The sequence below is a fragment of the Leucoraja erinacea genome, chromosome 31 (genome assembly GCF_028641065.1).
Source record: "Leucoraja erinacea ecotype New England chromosome 31, Leri_hhj_1, whole genome shotgun sequence".
Classification (NCBI taxonomy): Eukaryota; Metazoa; Chordata; class Chondrichthyes; order Rajiformes; family Rajidae; genus Leucoraja; species Leucoraja erinaceus.
The window spans coordinates 21,563,148-21,580,854 of record NC_073407.1 but is presented as its reverse complement, the minus strand read 5'-3'; the positions used below and the strand labels follow the sequence as shown (position 1 = coordinate 21,580,854).

The window sequence follows — 17,707 nt, the reverse complement described above, 5'->3', positions numbered from 1 at the left end:
TTCAAACAGGTAAGGTGGGATGTGTTAACAAGAAAATCTCAATAAATGCATGAAGCAAAATGTATTGGGATATGGTGGTAGGGTTACATAGAATAAGGAGCATAAAGTAGTCCATTTTACTGTAGAATTCTTCACCTTGGGGTGATTAGGTAGCAGAGGGCTGCATGGAGCAGATAGACTGATGTGGCAATGCAAGGCACACAGTTAGTCTCCTCATTGTGCATTCATTCCATTACAGTGTACCAATGATACCACATTATACCATACTGACGTGACGTCTGGTCAGGCAGCATTGAAACATATAAGATTGTTAAAGGGCTTGGACACACTAGAGGCAGGAAACATATTCCCGATGTTGGTGGAGTCCAGAACCAGGGGCCACACAGTTTAAGAATAAGGAGTAAGCCATTTAGAACGGAGCCGAGGAAACACTTTTTTCTCACAGAGAGTGGTGAGTCTGTGGAATTCTCTGCCTCAGAGGGTGGTGGAGGCAGGTTCTCTGGATGCTTTCAAGAGAGAATTAGATAGGGCTCTTAAAAATAGCGGAGTCAGGGGATATGGGGAGAAGGGCAGGAACAGGGTACTGATTGGGGATGATCAGCCATGATCATATGAATGGTGGTGCAGGCTCGAAGGGCCGAATGGCCTACTGCACTTATTGTCTATTGTCTATTGAAATGTCACCCATTCCATGTCCCGCTGAGTTACTCCAGTGTCTATCTTCAGTGTAAAGATGTGGTGGTAGATGATTAGATGATCAGCCATGATCACATTGAATGGCGGTGCTGGCTCGAAGGGGCGAATGGCCTACTCCTGCACCTATTTTTCAATGTTTCTAAACCAGCATCTGCAGTTCCTTCCTACACACTAGTGAATGTGACTGCTTAGATCTCAGTTTTAAAAGTGAAGCAGGTTTAAAAAAAAAATAAATCTGTTAATTTTGTCACATGTGGAATATTTTAATTTAATTTGTCAGACTGGCGTGAATAGACGTCAAATGAAATTGAAACAGTAGGTTTGTACAATCTGTCACCATGCTGAGGACTGCATCACCACTCATGTTATTTGGCATGCTCGCTCTGTCAGTCAGTAACCCCTCGCCTGGTTCCCTGTGTAAATAACTCTATCTCCAATAGAGGCTACTAATGTTCCTCCTGCTCCCCGCACTGTCATTCAGCGGTTCCCCACCAAGTGCAGTTGGTCACTAACACAATCGCTGCTGGTGTGAACGTCAACCACTCTCTCGCACGTCACTTGCTGAACCATTTTCATCAGCAGCCAGTCTCATCATCTCCACTGCTGTTTGCTGTTGTAATGTGGACACTGAGGGAGACTGGGGTATAACTCCATAGCAACTAAAATAATACAAGGCTCGGAACACCGGATACACTCATAGAGTCACACAGGGTGCAAACAGGCCCTTCGGCCCAACTTGCCCACACTGGTCAACACTAGACTCACCTGCCTGCGTTTGGCCCATAACCCCTTTAAACCTCTCCTATCCACGAACCTGTCTAATTGTTTCTTAAACATTGCGATAGTCCCTGCCTCAACTACCTCCTCCGGCAGCTCGTTCCACACACACCCGCCACCCTTTGTGTGAAAAGGTTACCCTTCAGGTTCCTGTTAAACCTTTTCCCCTTCAATAGACCAGGTGGTTGAATGGAAACACTGAAGTCTCTCCAACCACTTCCTACACACTGGATCGAGATTCATTTACAAATCCCAGGCTTTTAAATCACCTTTCAATCGTTACAACACTAGAGACCACCTTGATGCAGAGCCACACGGTTTTGAGTTGAACGGCTGCCCCAGAGACCAATTTTTCCTATTTATTAATTTACAATGAATGAATGTGTTATTCTTACTTTGATCAGTACGGGTGTCAGGGGTTATGGGGAGAAGGCAGGAGAATGACAATAGGTGCAGGAGTGGGCCATTCGGCCCTTCAAGCCAGCACAGCCATTCAATGTGATCATGGCCGATCATCCACAATCAGTACCCTGTTCCTGCCTTCTCCCCATATCCCCTGACTCCGCTATTTCTACACAATCAGTGAGTGAGTGCTTCACACAACAGAGCCACTGAGGATATGAAAATATAAGAACACATCCTGAACTGTACCTTCTATTATCATCAACTCGACTGGCATTTCCAATGCGGGTATATTTCCGTAGGCAAACTGTCACTGAGTCTGTGTGGATTCCCATCCTCGATGGCTGTGAGTGAAACATTCTGCAGACTCACTGATCATGTACAAGTGTATCCCCTGCTGCCTGACCTGCGCTGAACCACTGCATGCTGTGGTTTTTGTCTGTGGCTGATTAGAGGGAATGACGCAGGGGCCACTGCTGAAAGTGAAAGTGCCCCCTGTCTCTACGTCAAGTCGAGAGTCAGGAGTGTTTCAATGTCAGATGTACTGACATATACGGAACAATGAGATTCCAACTTGCAGCAGCATAACACTGTATATGCCTGTACGTACTCTACACATGGAGAACATGCATTACAGAAAAAAATAATTAATTCGTATCCATTAATTATGGAATTCCCTGCCACAGAGGGCAGTGGGGGCCAAGTCACTGGATGGATTTAAGAGAGGGTTAGATAGAGCTCTAGGGGCTAGTGGAGTCATTGGATATGGGAAGAAGGCAGGCACGAGTTATTGATAGGGAACGATCAGCCATGATCTCAATGAATGGCGGCGCTGGCTCGAAGGGCTGAATGGCCTCCTCCTGCACCTATTTTCTATGTTTCTATCCCCAATATTAGTGCAAGAAAACGCCCAATGCCCTTAGTCCAAACAAAGGCAGTCTGTAGTTCACAGTTGTGCGGTGTTCAAGAGCCCGATGGTTGATGGGAATTAGCTGGGTGGCACGGTGGTGCAGCGGTAGAGTTGCTGCCTTACGGCGCCAGAGACCCTGGGTTCGATCCCGACTACGGGTGCTGTCTGTCTGGAGTTTGCAAGTTCTCCCCGTGACCTGCGTGGGTTTTCTACGGGATCTCCAGTTTCCTCCCACACTCCAAAGACGTACAGGATTGTAGGTTAATTGATGCGGTTATAATTGTAAATCACCCCGAGTGTGTGTGTGTGTGTGTAGGATAGTGTTAGTGTCTGGGGATCGCTGGTCGGTGCAGACTCGGTGGGCCGAAGGGCCTGTTTCCGCGCTGTATCCCTAAACTAAACTAAACTATGCACATAGATCGCATACAATAAACAAAAATAAGGAAATTAATATCCCCAATACTAGTGCAGGAAAACCGCAAAATCCTTAGTCCAAACAAAGGATTTAAGAGGGAGTTAGATGTGGTCCTTGTGGCTAAGGGGATCAGGGGGTATGGAGAGAAGGCAGGTACGGGATACTGAGTTGGATGATCAGCCATGATCATATTGAATGGCGGTGCAGGCTCGAAGGGCCGAATGGCCTACTCCTGCACCTAATTTCTATGTTTCTATGATTCTAGTGGTCGTTAGTGTTGTGCAGCATTTAAGAGCCTGATGTTGTTGGGAAGAAGTTATCGTGGAACATGGTGGTTACGGTTTACAGACTCCCGTGCCTTTTTGCCGGTGGTAGGCGTGGACCGAGTGCGTGGCCAGGATGGTGCGGGTCTCTGGTGGTACTGGCTGCCTTTTTGAGTCAGTTAATGGAGGTGAATCTGACTCCCCTTCCTCTGGCACAGGTGCAGAACATGACTCAGTCCATCGAGGTGCTGGACCAACGGACCCAGCGGGACCTCCAGTACGTGGAGAAAATGGAAACACAGATGCGAGGCTTGGAGTCAAAGTTCCGACTGGTGGAGGAGTCTCACAAAGCACATCTCTCCCGACAGTTTCAGGTATACCAAGCGTACCGATAGTCACACTCTGCGTACGGGAGCTACTCTGTGGGAGGACTGATACTTAATGTACATGCACGGGTCATTGAAAAATTTTCTACCTTGTGATATCACATTGATCCCTTATTTCCAGAGATCCTCCCTGTGGGAATATCTCAAAACAACTCTGGAACTTGTAAGAGCATAATTAGACCACAAGGCCCATCAAGTCAACTCAGCCATTCAATCACGGCTGATCTGTCTCTCAATCTCAACCCCCTTCTCCTGCCTTCTCCCCATAATCCCCGACACCCGTACTAATCAAGAATCTATCAATCGCAGCCTTAAAAATATCCATTGACTTGGCCTCCACAGCCGTCTGTGGCAATGAATTCCACAGATTCACCACCCTCAGACTCATGAAATTCCTCCTAATCTCCTTTCTAAAGCCTTTTATTCTGAGGCTATGGCCTTTGGTCCCAGACTCTCCCACTAGTGGAAACATCCTCACATTATCAAGGTCTTTCTAATCTGTACTAATCAAGAATCTATCAATCTCCACCTTAAACGTATCCATTGACTTGGCCTCCACACGCGTCTGTGGCTTTTATAATATGCATTCAGAAGAATAAGAACAGCTGTTTGAGTTTGCTCATCTAGTAACTCCCTACCACTCTCCATCATTTATATATCCTCTCAGCCTGTAAATCAAGCAGCCTCAATGCCACATAAACACAAACTCATTATCTGTAGCTATTAAATCCGATTCCTTGTCAAATGCTCATCAATTATTATTTGCCGACACTTCCCAATCATTGAAAGATATTTATTAAATCTTTCATCGGGTTCTGTAAACTTCAACATAACTCGGGTAAAGAGACCTCGCCTGCAATCCACTACAGACAGACAGAAGGTCATTCCGGACATTGGCCCCATCCCAGTTCTTTGCAGCATTTCAAATCCATTCCCAATTTCTCCTTGCGGATGCCATACGCTCAATTTGCTCTTGGGAAACATCATTCCCCGGTGCTATAAACCACTGTGTAAAGATATTACTCCCCACTCAGTCAAACGTCTTTGTGACTTCCAAAATAAAACCTCTTCGAATCTTGCAGTGTGTAATGTCGTTGTGTCCTTGGGCAAGACACTTCACCTACCTTTGCCTGGGACTAGAGACGGAAATTAGCTACTGATTGGCTACAATCTCGCATATTTACATGCAAATGTTAATTAATATGCACTGTCCCTATAAACAAAACATTATTATTATTATTATTATTATTATTCTCGTGTTATTTTCTCTCTTCCCGATCTGGCAGACCCTGTGTTTATATTAGGAGATCTCAACTAGAACCATGTGCCCCAGGTTGGTGACACGAGCAGCAGTGTTTTGTAACCTGAATTCATCACAAAAGCCACCTGACAATGACAAGCTGGCCAATCCTGTGTTACACCCAACTTGTTTGTTCCCTTGCCTCCCACTTACTATCCCCCAGGAAATTCCCTCCTCTCCTGTGCCTCACCGCCCAGCCACTGGCTAAGCCACAGCAATGTCTCCGCACTCATCACTTGGCCATGACCAACCAAGGCCAACTCTCCACCCAACAGAACCCATATCTTTCAACTCCCCTATTTGTCTGAAATCCTTCCACATCCTTCCCCTGCAATGTCCCCCTGTCCCACCACAATCCGGGCACTCTCCGTTGTGTAATCACCCCCACCATCGCGACACAATAAGACGGAGGAACAGGATTGGGCTGCATGGCCCATCGAACCTGCTCTGCTATTCCATCATAGCTGATCTATTTTTCCCTTTCAAATACATTCTCCTGCCTTCTCACCATAATCCTTGATGCCCCTACTAATGAAGAACCACTAAATCTCCGTTTTAAAATGCCCAATGTCGGCCTCCACCACCATCTGTGGCAATGCATTCCACAGATTTGCCACCCTTCTGGCTAAAGAAATTCCTCCTTATCTCCATTCTAAAGGTACATCCTTTTATTCTGATGCTGCGCCCTCTGGTCCTAGACTGTCCCACCGCTGGAAGCATCCCCCAACCCCCTCTAAACTCCAGCGAGTACTGGCCCAGAGCTGTCAAACACTCCTTATACATTAACCCAATCATTCTTGTAAACCTCCTCCGGACTGGACCCTATCCAATGCCAGCACATCCTTCCCCAGATGCGGGGCCCAAAACTGCTCACTATATTCCAAATGTGGCCTCACAAGTGCCTTATGAAGGCCCAGCCGCGCCTTCAGCTGATGGTACCAAAATGGACCATTCTCTTTGGTATATTCTCTTCCTCCATTACACTGCTCCATAAAACCAACCTCATCAACCAATTGTTGGCCTGTTATCCTTGTTGGGGGGAGTTGGTATTAAATGCTCCGGTGAAGTGCCTTGAGATGTTTTACAATGTTAACCGTGATGCATTAGCGCAAGTTGACATCGCTGTGTCAAAGCGGGGAGCTGGGGGGGGGGGGGGGGGGAGTGAGGAGGAGGGAGGGAGGGAGGGAGGGAGGGGGAGAGGGCTGGGTGGATCAGTAGCTTGGCAGCTGTTGGGATTCCAGTGGATAAAACCATCTCGGCCATCCATGAGTCTCCCAACAACAGGTAATAATAATAATGTTAACCTTGCATTGTCCCCTAACAAAAGATAAACTGGGGAAAGGACTGAGCCACTAAACTGGAAGGAACACAAATGAAGACATTGAGACCGTCATAGAATGTGGGACAGTACAGCAAAGGAACAGGTCCCTCAACCCGCACTATCCCTGACAAACGTGATAACCAGACAAGCCAACTCCCTCTGCCTACGCCTGATCTTTATCACTCACTTTTCTGCATCTGTTTATCTAAAGACATCTTTAATGCCACTATCGTATCTGCCTCCACCTCTGGTAGCTCGTTCCAGGCACCCACCACCCTCAGTAAACAAAACAAAAATCTTCCACGCCTCCTTTCAAATTTTGTCCCTCTCACCTGAAAGCTGTGCTCTCTAGTCTTTGACATCTCTACCCTGGGGGGGAAAGGAACTACTCTATCTGTGCCTCTCATAAATTTATATGCATCTTTATACGTCAATTATGAATTTACCATTGATGAATTCATTAAACATGAAGGATATAATGCACTATTCCAGATAGGTTGCATCCATTCATACTCAAGAGAAACCAGAGAAGAGTTTAAAAGGCAGGATTATGTTTCCTATATTAAAAATGGAATTGGATCAGGGGATTGGCATACATTTAAAATGGAGATGAAGGAAGCCGAGAAGAGCAATTAGCTTAATATTAATGGTCAGAAAGAGATTGGAATCTTGGCAGATCATTTTGAGTTGGTGTAAGTGGCAGGGCCAACATGTCCTCCCGATCCCTAGAATTTCCCAAAGATAAACACAAAAAGCTGGAGTAACTCAGCGGGTCAGACAGCATCTCTGGGGAAAAGGAATAGATGACGGTGTAACTGGGGATAGATTTTTATATCATATTGTTAGCAGTGTGCACAGACGGGTTTTTTTGTGTAAATGTTAGGACTCTACTTTGCTGATAATGTCCCATTTCCATAGATTCACAGAGTGATACAGTGTGGAAACGGGCCCTTCGGTCCAACTTGTCCACACCGACCAACATGTCCCATCTACACCAGTCCCACCTGCCTGCATTTGGCCCATATCCCTCCAAACCTGTCCTATCCATGTACCAGTCCAACTGTTTCTTAAACGTTGCGACAGTCCCTGCCTAGACTACCTCCTCCGGCAGCTTGTTCCATGCACCCACCACCCTTTGTGTGAAAAAGTTGCCTCTCAGGTTCCTATTAAATCTTTCCCCCCTCACCTTAAACCTATGTCCTTTGCTAATACTTTGCTAATACCAAAGTTGGGGGCTGCCCCAATAACACGTCCCTTGCACCCCAATGTCCCATGAACCCCAACACTACGGGTCTAGGTACCTCTATCCTGACATCCCCCTCTTATGAACCCCAACACTCCCAATCCAAAGGCACGCGTAACATGTCCCGTGCACCCCAATGTCACATGCATCTCCATCCCATGCACATTGACATCCCCATCTTGTGCACCCCAACACCCCTCCATCCCGCGCACCCAACTCTGCCATTCCGTGCACCCTGAGAACGTTCTCGGATACAGGACCGGGGAAGGTGGGCAGCAAGATAACAGAGAGAGTACATTCAGGAAAAACCGGAGGCGCTGGATGTGGGGAGGACACAAACAAGGCAACGAAATCCACGATAAGTTGTACACCAAGAAGTGTAGAGGAAGGGACGGTTCTTGGAGAGCACGTGCGCTAACCCCTGAAGCTGGCAGGAAACAGAGAGAGAGAGAGAGAGAAAGGATACTTGGCCAGAGATACAAGAGCAAGTGGTTCATGCTGGAACGGTGCAAGCCATCAGTTGGACCACAGCTAGTGATCTGTGGCCGTGTGTGGTCACTGTACTCCAGGGAGGAGGAGGTGGTGAATGTGGGGCGGCAGCAGAGGAGATTTGTGAGGACATGAGGATTAGAGTTGTTTTCTTTGGAATATCGATGAGTGAAGGGAGACTAATTGCGGTGGATACAATTACGCTGGCCCTTGACAGTATAAACAGCAAAGACAATTGTTAGTGAAGTCAGTAACTACAGAGGCATGGTTAATTAATAGGCAGAAGGATTAGATGTGTGATAAAAAATGATTCCACTCACTGATGAAGTGTGGAGGCCAATTTATCACTTCTGAAATGAACCTGGGTGAGTTTGGGAAGGGACCCGAAACGTCACCCAACCCTTCTGTCTAGAGATGCTGCCTGTCCCGCTGAGTTACTCCAGCTTCTTGTGTCTGTCCCTTTCACACACGTAGCCATCCACCACACACACAGTGCTCCATGCAACTGGCCCCAACACCACCGGACGTTCCTGCCCCATGCACCTCAATGCCGCCACTCCACGTGTCTCCAATGCTCCCAGCCTCGTGCATGTTGACATTCCCACCCTGTTCCCCAACACCCTCCATCCCCCGCACCCTATCACCCCTTCCCATGAGCTCCGACACCTCCATCCTCTGTGCCCCGACCTCCCATGCCTCTCTCCTATCCATCACCTCCCCAGCTGAACCCACATGCCCTCTCCCTGTGCATGCTTTGTCCCATTGGAACCACTCCCCTGTAGTCCTCCTTGCCTCTCCGCGCTTCCCATTCCACCCTATGCCCCTGACCTGACCCTGGCCTCTCCTCCCCAGCGCTCCTGCCTTCCACCTCCATGAAACTTTAGACTTTAGAGATGCAGTGTGGAAACAGGCCCTTCGGCCCACCAAGTACACACTGACCAGTGATCACCCCGTACACTACCACTATTCCACACATCCTATCCTATCGGGACAATTTACAGAAAGCCAATGAATCTACAAAGCTGCACGTGGGCCAACACCGGAGCACCCGGGGAAAACCCACGCGGGTCATGGGGAGAACGTGCAAACTCCATACAGACAGCACCCATAGTCAGGATCGAACCCGGGTCTCTGTCGCCGTAAGGCAGCAAACTCTACCGCTGCGCCATTGCACCACCCTGGTCCCTTGTCCCTATCCTACCTTCAGTCCACACCCTTCTGCCCTTCTGCTGCACCCACCCTCAACACCCCACTCCCCTTTGGAATATTTGCTTGTGCATTAATCCCCAGTGGCCATGGGAGTCTCACAGCTTCTGGGACCCAAGTTCCCAATGGGTCGGCCAAGCCCTTCTCTGATGGGGAGGATTGTGCGGATCTCACTGTACTCTCCACCAAACCTGCACTGCCAGGTAGCCTGGTCTCAGCACGAAACCTGGATATATGACTCTTGGTCCACTCAACCAAATCATGCCCCAGATACCTCGGCCACCGCAGTGGGGAACCTTCACAACTTGAAAATATTTCATCTCGCCTCATGTTTTGCATGGGCAGTTTACAACCCTGCAGTATGAACATTGATTTCACTAACTTTCCCTCTCTCTCCGTCCCTCCCCCACCAAGGTTCCCCCACCATTTACACTGTCCGTCTGATCAATTTTACTCGTGGTGTGCCTTGCTATCTCCTTCCCCTCAGCCGAAAATGAACCCTTCTACATTTCCTGATCATTTTCTGCTTTGATCTGTCGTTTTGCCCACCTCACCCTCCCACATCGCGGGTCTCCCTCTCCCCTTGACTCACTCAGCCTGAAGAGGGGTCTCGACCCGAAACGTCACCCATTCCTTCTCTCCGGAGATGCCGCCCGTCCCGCTGAGTTAAGCCTCTGTCCCACTTAGGAAACATGAACGGAAACCTCTGGAGACTTGGCGCCCCACCCAAGGTCTCCGTGCGGTTCCCGGAGGTTTTTGTCAGTCTCCCTACCTGCTTCCACTACCTGCAACCTCCTGCAACCACCTGCAACCTCCGCACGGAAACCTTGGGTGGGGCGCAAAGTCTCCAGAAGTTTCCGTTCAGGTTTCCTAAGTGGGACACAGGGGCATGAGTCCAGCAGTTTGTGTCCAGAAAAGGGTCTGACTTTTCACCCCCCCTTCACTCACCTCCAGTGGGGATTCTCAAGATCGTAGGCTGTGTTGTGGTGGGTCAGGTTTTGAGGAGGGGACTTGTGTATCTGTGGGAGTTGGGGAAAGAGCAACAACTCCTCAATAGTCTTGCTCTTGCTTTTGTTTGTTCGCAGGGCTAAGTTAAGAATGTTTTTATGAAAAGCGACACAGATTGAACGAAGATACAAGTCCAATTCTTTGTATCCGTGGTCTTGGCCTCCTGACCTTGCACTATTATATAGTTTGGAAAAAAAAATCAAAAAAAATCACGCGCAGTGACAATTTTAAGGCTTTCTTTAACACTTATAAAGCTGACTTGTTACCCTTTTGCTGTGAGCCCTCCTGCATGTTAAACCATTTAACCAGCGATAGTTTTAAATAAAATATTTCAAAAACAAAAAATGTATATATACAGATCAAAAAAATTGTTGATGCATCTCTGAATGTCCTTTTTTGTTACGTGATTGAAAGCATGTTAACCCGATCGCATTCTAAAAAATAAAAAAATAAATAAAGGCTCTTTTTTTTCCGAACTATTTTGGTGTGCTGTTCACTCTGTGCTGCTTAGCCACATGATGCAGGAGGATCAATGATCCTGGGACCACTGCCCCTGGGAGTGACGATGCAGGGAGCACGCAATGCCTCTTGTACACACACACACACGGGCACACACACACACACACACACGCACACACACACACACACACACACACACACACACACACACACACACACACACACACACACACACACACACACACACACACACACACACACAGGCACATAATCCCCTTGCAGGTAAAAGACCCCGCTAATACCTTAAGGAATAGCCAGGAATTTCTTCCCACTGCCCTGCCCTTGTCCCTCGATCGGCAACAGTTAAACAAAACTGACTGTCACCTTTCCGATTGTGGCAGCATCCTCTGCCCAAGTTGGCTGTGGTGTGTCGGACATTACAGTGACAATATAATAATCGAGCAGCTGCAACTGAGTTTGCAAAAGATGGGAAAGAAATGGAAACTATCTTCTTTTCTTTCTTCAGTCGGGTTAGACAGGGTGGCAGGGAGCTGTTGGGGGGGGAGAGGGGGGGCGGTGGTGGGTGGGGGTTTATTTTTTGCCACACTTACGACTGAATAGAGATTATTTTACCCGTTGCAGGCCCTAAAATCGAAAATGGATGAACTGTTGCCATTGATCCCCGTGCTGGAGCAGTATAGAGCTGACGCTAAGTTGGTGTTGCAGTTTAAGGCGGAAGCAACGAATCTGACGGCTGTACTGGCCACACTGCAGGAGGAGATCGGAGCGTATGACTACGAGGAGCTCCTGGGCAGAGTCTCCAGTCTTGAGGACAGGCTTCGGGCCTGCATGCAAAAATTAGGTAGGCCCTGAATCACGCGAACTCGAGCGGGTTGTGCGGAGATGGCTTCCTCCACCCCTCTTCTCCCCTCCCCCTCCCCTCCCGTCCCCTCCCCCTCTCCCCGGGGTGTGTGGGGTAGGGGCTGGATCGCAGGCAGTGGCAGGTTTCCCAGTCTAGATTAGTTCAGTTTGGAGACACAGCATGGAAACAGGCCCGACCCGAAACGTCACCTGTCCACGTTCTCCAGAGATGCTGCCCCGTCACACAGCCCGTTACTCCAGCACTTTGTGTCCTTTTGTGTAAACCTGCATCTGCAGTTCCTTGGCTCCACATGGAAACAGGCCCTTTGGCCCACTGAGTCCATTCTGTCCATCGATCACCTGTTCTCACTAGTTCTATATTAGCCCACATTCCCTACACACTAGCGGCAATTTACTTGATCATCCACTCCCAGCACACTAAGAACAATCGACAGAGGCCAATTAACCCACAAACCCGCACGTCTTTGGGATGTACGTTTGCTCTTTGGACGTTTCTCCCCGCGACCTGCGTGGGTTTTCTCCAGGTGCTCCGGGTTTCCTCCCACACTCCAAAGACGTATAGTTTGTAGGTTAATTGGCTTCAATCAGTAAAGGGCGTGTCCCACTCACGCGACTTTTTCGGCGACTGCCGGCACCCGTCATAGGTCGTTACAGATCGCCGAAAATTGAAAATCCAGCGGCGACCAGAACAAGGTACGACTCTTTGGGCAACTACTCACGACCATACAGGCTTCACCCCACGACATGTCGCCTGTACGGTCGTGAGTCGTCTCCTCAGTCGCCCAAAGAGTCGTAGTGTCTATCTGGCATCCGCTGAATTTTGTTGAACATTTTTGGCAACTTATGACGGGTGCCAGCAGTTGCCGAAAAAGTTGCGTAAGTGGGACAGGGGACAGGCCCTTAAAGAGTATAAATTCTCCCTTGTGTGTAGGTTAGCACTTGTGTACAGGGACTGCTGGTCGGCACAGATTCGGTGGCAAGGAAACCAGGAAGGAAACAAGTCATCATTAATTTTTATGTGGGCCAAATGGCAGTTGTTATGAATCACTTGGCAATTGGCTCACACATTAAATTAGGTTAATGATGAAGTCATTGGACTTCTGTATAAGTTTCCGCACTGTTTCTCCGAACTAAACCCCCAGGGAGATCCGATCGCGGTGAGGAGGGACTGCTCACACAGACGACACTGGAGCTCCTGTCGTGTTAAGGATGGGGCAGTGAGGTTGCTCCCTGGAAAAGATAAGCAGCACATTTGGAAACCAAAGCACACCTCGCCATCAGTGGGTGGGAATGTCTGGGAACCAGAGCTGGTGGGGGAAATCCCAGCACTCTGCGGGGATTAATCCCAGCACCCTTCCCCCCTCTCCCACACTGTAAGGGACTAATCCCAGCACATCCCCCACTGTATGGGGACTAATCCCAGCACACACCCCACTCCACGGGACTAATCCCAGCACACACCCCACTCCACGGGACTAATCCCAGCACACACCCCACTCCACGGGACTAATCCCAGCACATCCCCTACTCTATGGGGACTAATCGCAGCACATCCAGCCACTCTACGGGGCTAATCCCAGTACATCCCCAACTCTACGGGACTAATCCCAGCACATCCCCAACTCTACGGGGCTAATCCCAGTACATCCCTCACAATACTGGACTAATCCCAGCACATCCCCCACTCTACGGGACTAATCCCAGCACACCCCCACTGTGTGGGACTAACCCCAGCACACCCCCACTGTGTGGGACTAATCCCAGCACCCTTCCTCTGATGAGCCTCTCCACCTGCAACAGGCTGCTGCTCTGCTCCCACCAGCTGAAGCCCAACCCCAGCACGTCCCCTCTGCCCTAGTGGCCGTACACCCGGTGGGGAGTTCGATCAGAGCGCCACCGCCTCGTGGTTCCCTCTGGACATCCACCTGGGTTGTAGGGACATGCCACGGACACACTGCTGCAGGACACGGGCCATCCGGGCAAGAGGTAGACAGAATATAACTCAGCGGGTCAGGCAGCATCTCTGGAGAAAAAGGAATAGGTGACATTTTGGATGGGAACCCTTTCTTCAGACCAGAATCGTCACATTATTCCTTTTTCCCGGAGATGCTGCCTGCCTGTCCGGCTGGATTACTCCAGCACTCGGTGTGTAGCAGCGGTAGGTGGTGGAGGCGTTGTGCCGGCTGCCCCAGCGGGGTGGTCTTGTTGCCTCTCAGCCCCAGGGTCACACTCTCTCCGTCACTTCCAGCCTGCGGCAAGCTGACGGGGATCAGTAACCCGGTCACCATCAAGACGTCAGGATCGCGGTTCGGAGCCTGGATGACTGACCCGGCCTCGCCAGAGGGCGACACCAAGGTAAGTCCCGGCAAACGGCGAGTCCGGTCGCCCACCGCACTAGCGAGCAGTCACCGGCACGCACCGGTCAACCTATCCACCGTGGCGTGATTGGTAAACGCCAATCATCGTATCTACCACATGCCCTCCACCAACCGAACCAGTTATCAGTAATCGAAGGTAGACAAAAGTGCTGGAGAAACTCAGCGGGTGCAGCAGCATCTATGGAGCGAAGGAAATAGGCAACGTTTCGGGCCGAATAGGAAACCATTTCAGAATTTCAGACTCGTTAGAATTTAGGAGATTGAGGGGGGATCTTCAGATTCAGATTCAGATTCAGATTCAATTTTAATTGTCATTGTCAGTGTACAGTACAGAGACAACAAAATGCATTTGGCATCTCCCTGGAAGAGCGACATAGCAAATGATTTGAATAAATAATAATAAGTGTCCGGGGGGGGTGGTGATTGGCAGTCACCGAGGTACGTTGTTGAGTAGAGTGACAGCCGCCGGGAAGAAGCTGTTCCTCGACCTGCTGGTTCGGCAACGGAGAGACTTGTAGCGCCTCCCGGATGGTAGGAGGGTAAACAGTCCATGGTTGTGGTGAGAGCAGTCCTTGGCGATGCTGAGCGCCCTCTGCAGACTTATAGAAACTTACAAAATTCTTAAGGGGTTGGACAGGCTAGATGCAGGAAGATTGTTCCCGATGTTGGGGAAGTCCAGAACAAGGGGTCACAGTTTAAGGATAAGGGGGAAATCTTTTAGGACCGAGATGAGGAAAACATTTTTTCACACAGAGAGTGGTGAATCTGTGGAATTCTCTGCCACAGAAGGTAGTTGAGCCCACAGTTCATTGGCTATATTTAAGAGGGAGTTAGATGTGGCCCTTGTGGCTAAAGGGATCAGGGGTTATGGAGAGAAGGCAGGTACAGGATACTGAGTTGGATGATCAGCCATGATCATATTGAATGGCGGTGCATTCTCGAAGGGCCGAATGGCCTACTCCTGCACCTGTTTTCTATGTTTGTTTCAGGAAATAGGCAACGTTTCGGGCCGAAACCCGAAAGGGTTTCGTCCCGAAACGTTGCCTATTTCCTTCGCTCCATAGATGCTGCTGTACCCGCTGAGTTTCTCCAGCACTTTTGTCTACCTTCGATTTTCCAGCATCTGCAGTTCCTTCTTAAACAGTTATCAGTAATCACCAGTCCACGTACCGACCACCGGGCAGTGACCGGCAAACGCCCGTCCACGTGCCGACCATACGCTCACCGAACGGTGACCAGTAAACGCCGATCAAAGTACCTGCCGCCTAACCCCTAATGGACTGGAAATCAAGGAGACAATTGTCCAAGTAATTGGGTGATGGGGGTGGAAGAAGGAGGGGGGGGGGGGGGGGGGGGGAAGGAGGGAGGGGGTATGGGGGGGGGGGGGGTTGAAGGAAGGGCTTTACAGGTTACGGGGAGAAGGAAGGAGAATAGCATTGAGAGGCAAAAATGCATCAGCCATGATCGAATGGCGGAGTGGACTAGATAGGCCGAATGCCCACTTGTCTTATGGTCTTATTAGGGAGAAGAAGTTCAAGTTCAAGTTCAAGTGAATTTATTGTCATGTGTCCCTGTATAGGACAATGAAATTCTTGCCTTGCTTCAGCACACAGAACATAGTAGGCATTTACTACAAAACAGATCAGTGTGTCCATATACCGTAATATAAATATATACACACATGAATAAATAAAATGATAAAGTGCAAATAGCAGATAATTGGTTATTAATAATCAGAGTTTTGTCCGAGCCAGGTTTAATAGCCTGATGGCTGTGGGGAAGTAGCTATTCCTGAACCTGGGTGTTCATCAGAGGGTACCAAGCCCAAAGGATCAAGCTAGCAGTAGCAGCACAAAATTGACTCAGGATTGACAGAGAGTTATTGTCAATGTCCATAGAGGGAGGAATGAAATGGTGGTGTGTTGGGACCGCTCCAATTGTGATATGCGTCAGGCCTCGGGCCTGGGTATGCGGTGCACTATGAAGATGGCACAAAGTTTGGAAAACTGGTAAGGAATCGAATGAACTAAACTGCCGGAGTAACTCAGTGGGTCAGGCAGCGTCTGTGGAGGGAAATGGACAGACGAGGTTTGGGTCGAGACCCCACTTCAGTCTCAATCCGAAACGGTGTCTGTCCATTTCCGCCCTGGGCCATTGAGTTCCTCCAGCAGTTTGCCTTTTTGCTCACGTTTCCAGCATCTGCCGCCTCTTGTGTCTCCAAAAAATGTGAAAGGTTTCAACAGGATGAGTGAAGGATGCAGTTAAAGATGTTCCTTGTGTTTGGGGAAGAATGAGGAGAGGCTGGAGGTGGTGTCAAACGAAACTCGACTGAGCAATGTTAAGGCAGGAGTCTAAAAGCTCAGTTACAGACGCATCCTGAAAAACCTGGGGCTCAAAGCAGCTGATGACGGGTATCTCAGTCCAGTTTAGTTTATTGTCGCGTGTACCGAGGTACAGTGAAAAGCTTTTGTTGTGTGCTAACCAGTCAGTGGAAAGACAGTACATGATTACAATCAGTGCATTTACAGTGTATAGATACATGATAAGGGAATATGTAGGAAGGAACTGCAGATGCTGGTTTAAACCGAAGTTAGACACAAAAAGCTGGAGTAACTCAGCGGGACATGCAGCATCTCTGGAGAGAAGAAATGGATATGTTTATAGCAGAGATAGATTATTGATTAGTACGGATGTCTGGGGCTATGGGGTGGGGAGGCAGGAGAATGGGGTTAGGAGGGAGAGATAGATCAGCCATGTTTGAATGGCGGAGTAGACTTGTGGGCCGAATGGCCTAATTCTGCTCCTATCACTTATGATCTTATGAGGTGTATAAAGCTGAGGGAAATGACGGAGAGATCCCTAAGAGAGTGACCTCCTGTTTATTCTCGAATTAAATGTTACATAAAATGTTAATATAATAATGAACAATAATTTAAAATTAATAATAGATAATAATTAATTATTAAATTAACATAAAAATACATAAAATAAAACTTTACAGATTTAGCCCCAAGGCCTCTGGCCTTGATTATCTTGGTTGGCTGGTGGGCTAAGGAATTAAGTGCAGGATATTCTAAGCACAATGGGCCAACTTCGAGCTATGCTGATCATGTTTTCCTTTCATTCACCAGTTTGTAAATGTGTTGCTTGGGTTAACATTGTCAGCGGTTTGTCCGGAGGTGGACCAGGAAACACACTCACAATTTTGCTTTCTTAATTGATTTTGTGTTTGGTGGATTGGGCATGAACTAATTAGACTAATTGGCCAAATCGCTAAATGTCAAGAGTGAGTTAAAGGTGTGAAGGATAGCAGAAGCAAGGGTTTGACATTCAGCATTGTGCTTGGCTCTATTGACTGCACCGTCGCTAAGGAATTACTTACTTTATACTTAACGTTTCCAGATCCAGTAGATTTACCATCGATCCACACTGCACAGAAACAGGTATTTGGGCCCAGCTTTGCCCCTGCTGACCAAGATGCCACATCTACACCAGTCCCACCTACAAGATACAAGATGCATTTAATTGTCATTTGGACCCCTTGAGGTCCAAACGAAATGCCGTTTCTGCAG

At 48.6% G+C, this 17,707-nt stretch overlaps 1 protein-coding gene across 2 annotated transcripts in view; it reads left to right on the top strand.

Moving 5' to 3' along the window:
* olfm1b (olfactomedin 1b) overlaps positions 1-17,707 on the top strand; it is a 42,066-nt gene that overhangs the window by 17,801 nt on the left and 6,558 nt on the right. For both annotated transcript variants that reach the window (XM_055660303.1, XM_055660302.1), the window contains exons 3-5: positions 3,682-3,837; positions 11,518-11,737; positions 14,006-14,112. In XM_055660303.1, coding sequence (XP_055516278.1) covers positions 3,682-3,837; positions 11,518-11,737; positions 14,006-14,112 — 483 coding nt within the window. The remainder of the gene's footprint in view (positions 1-3,681; positions 3,838-11,517; positions 11,738-14,005; positions 14,113-17,707) is intronic.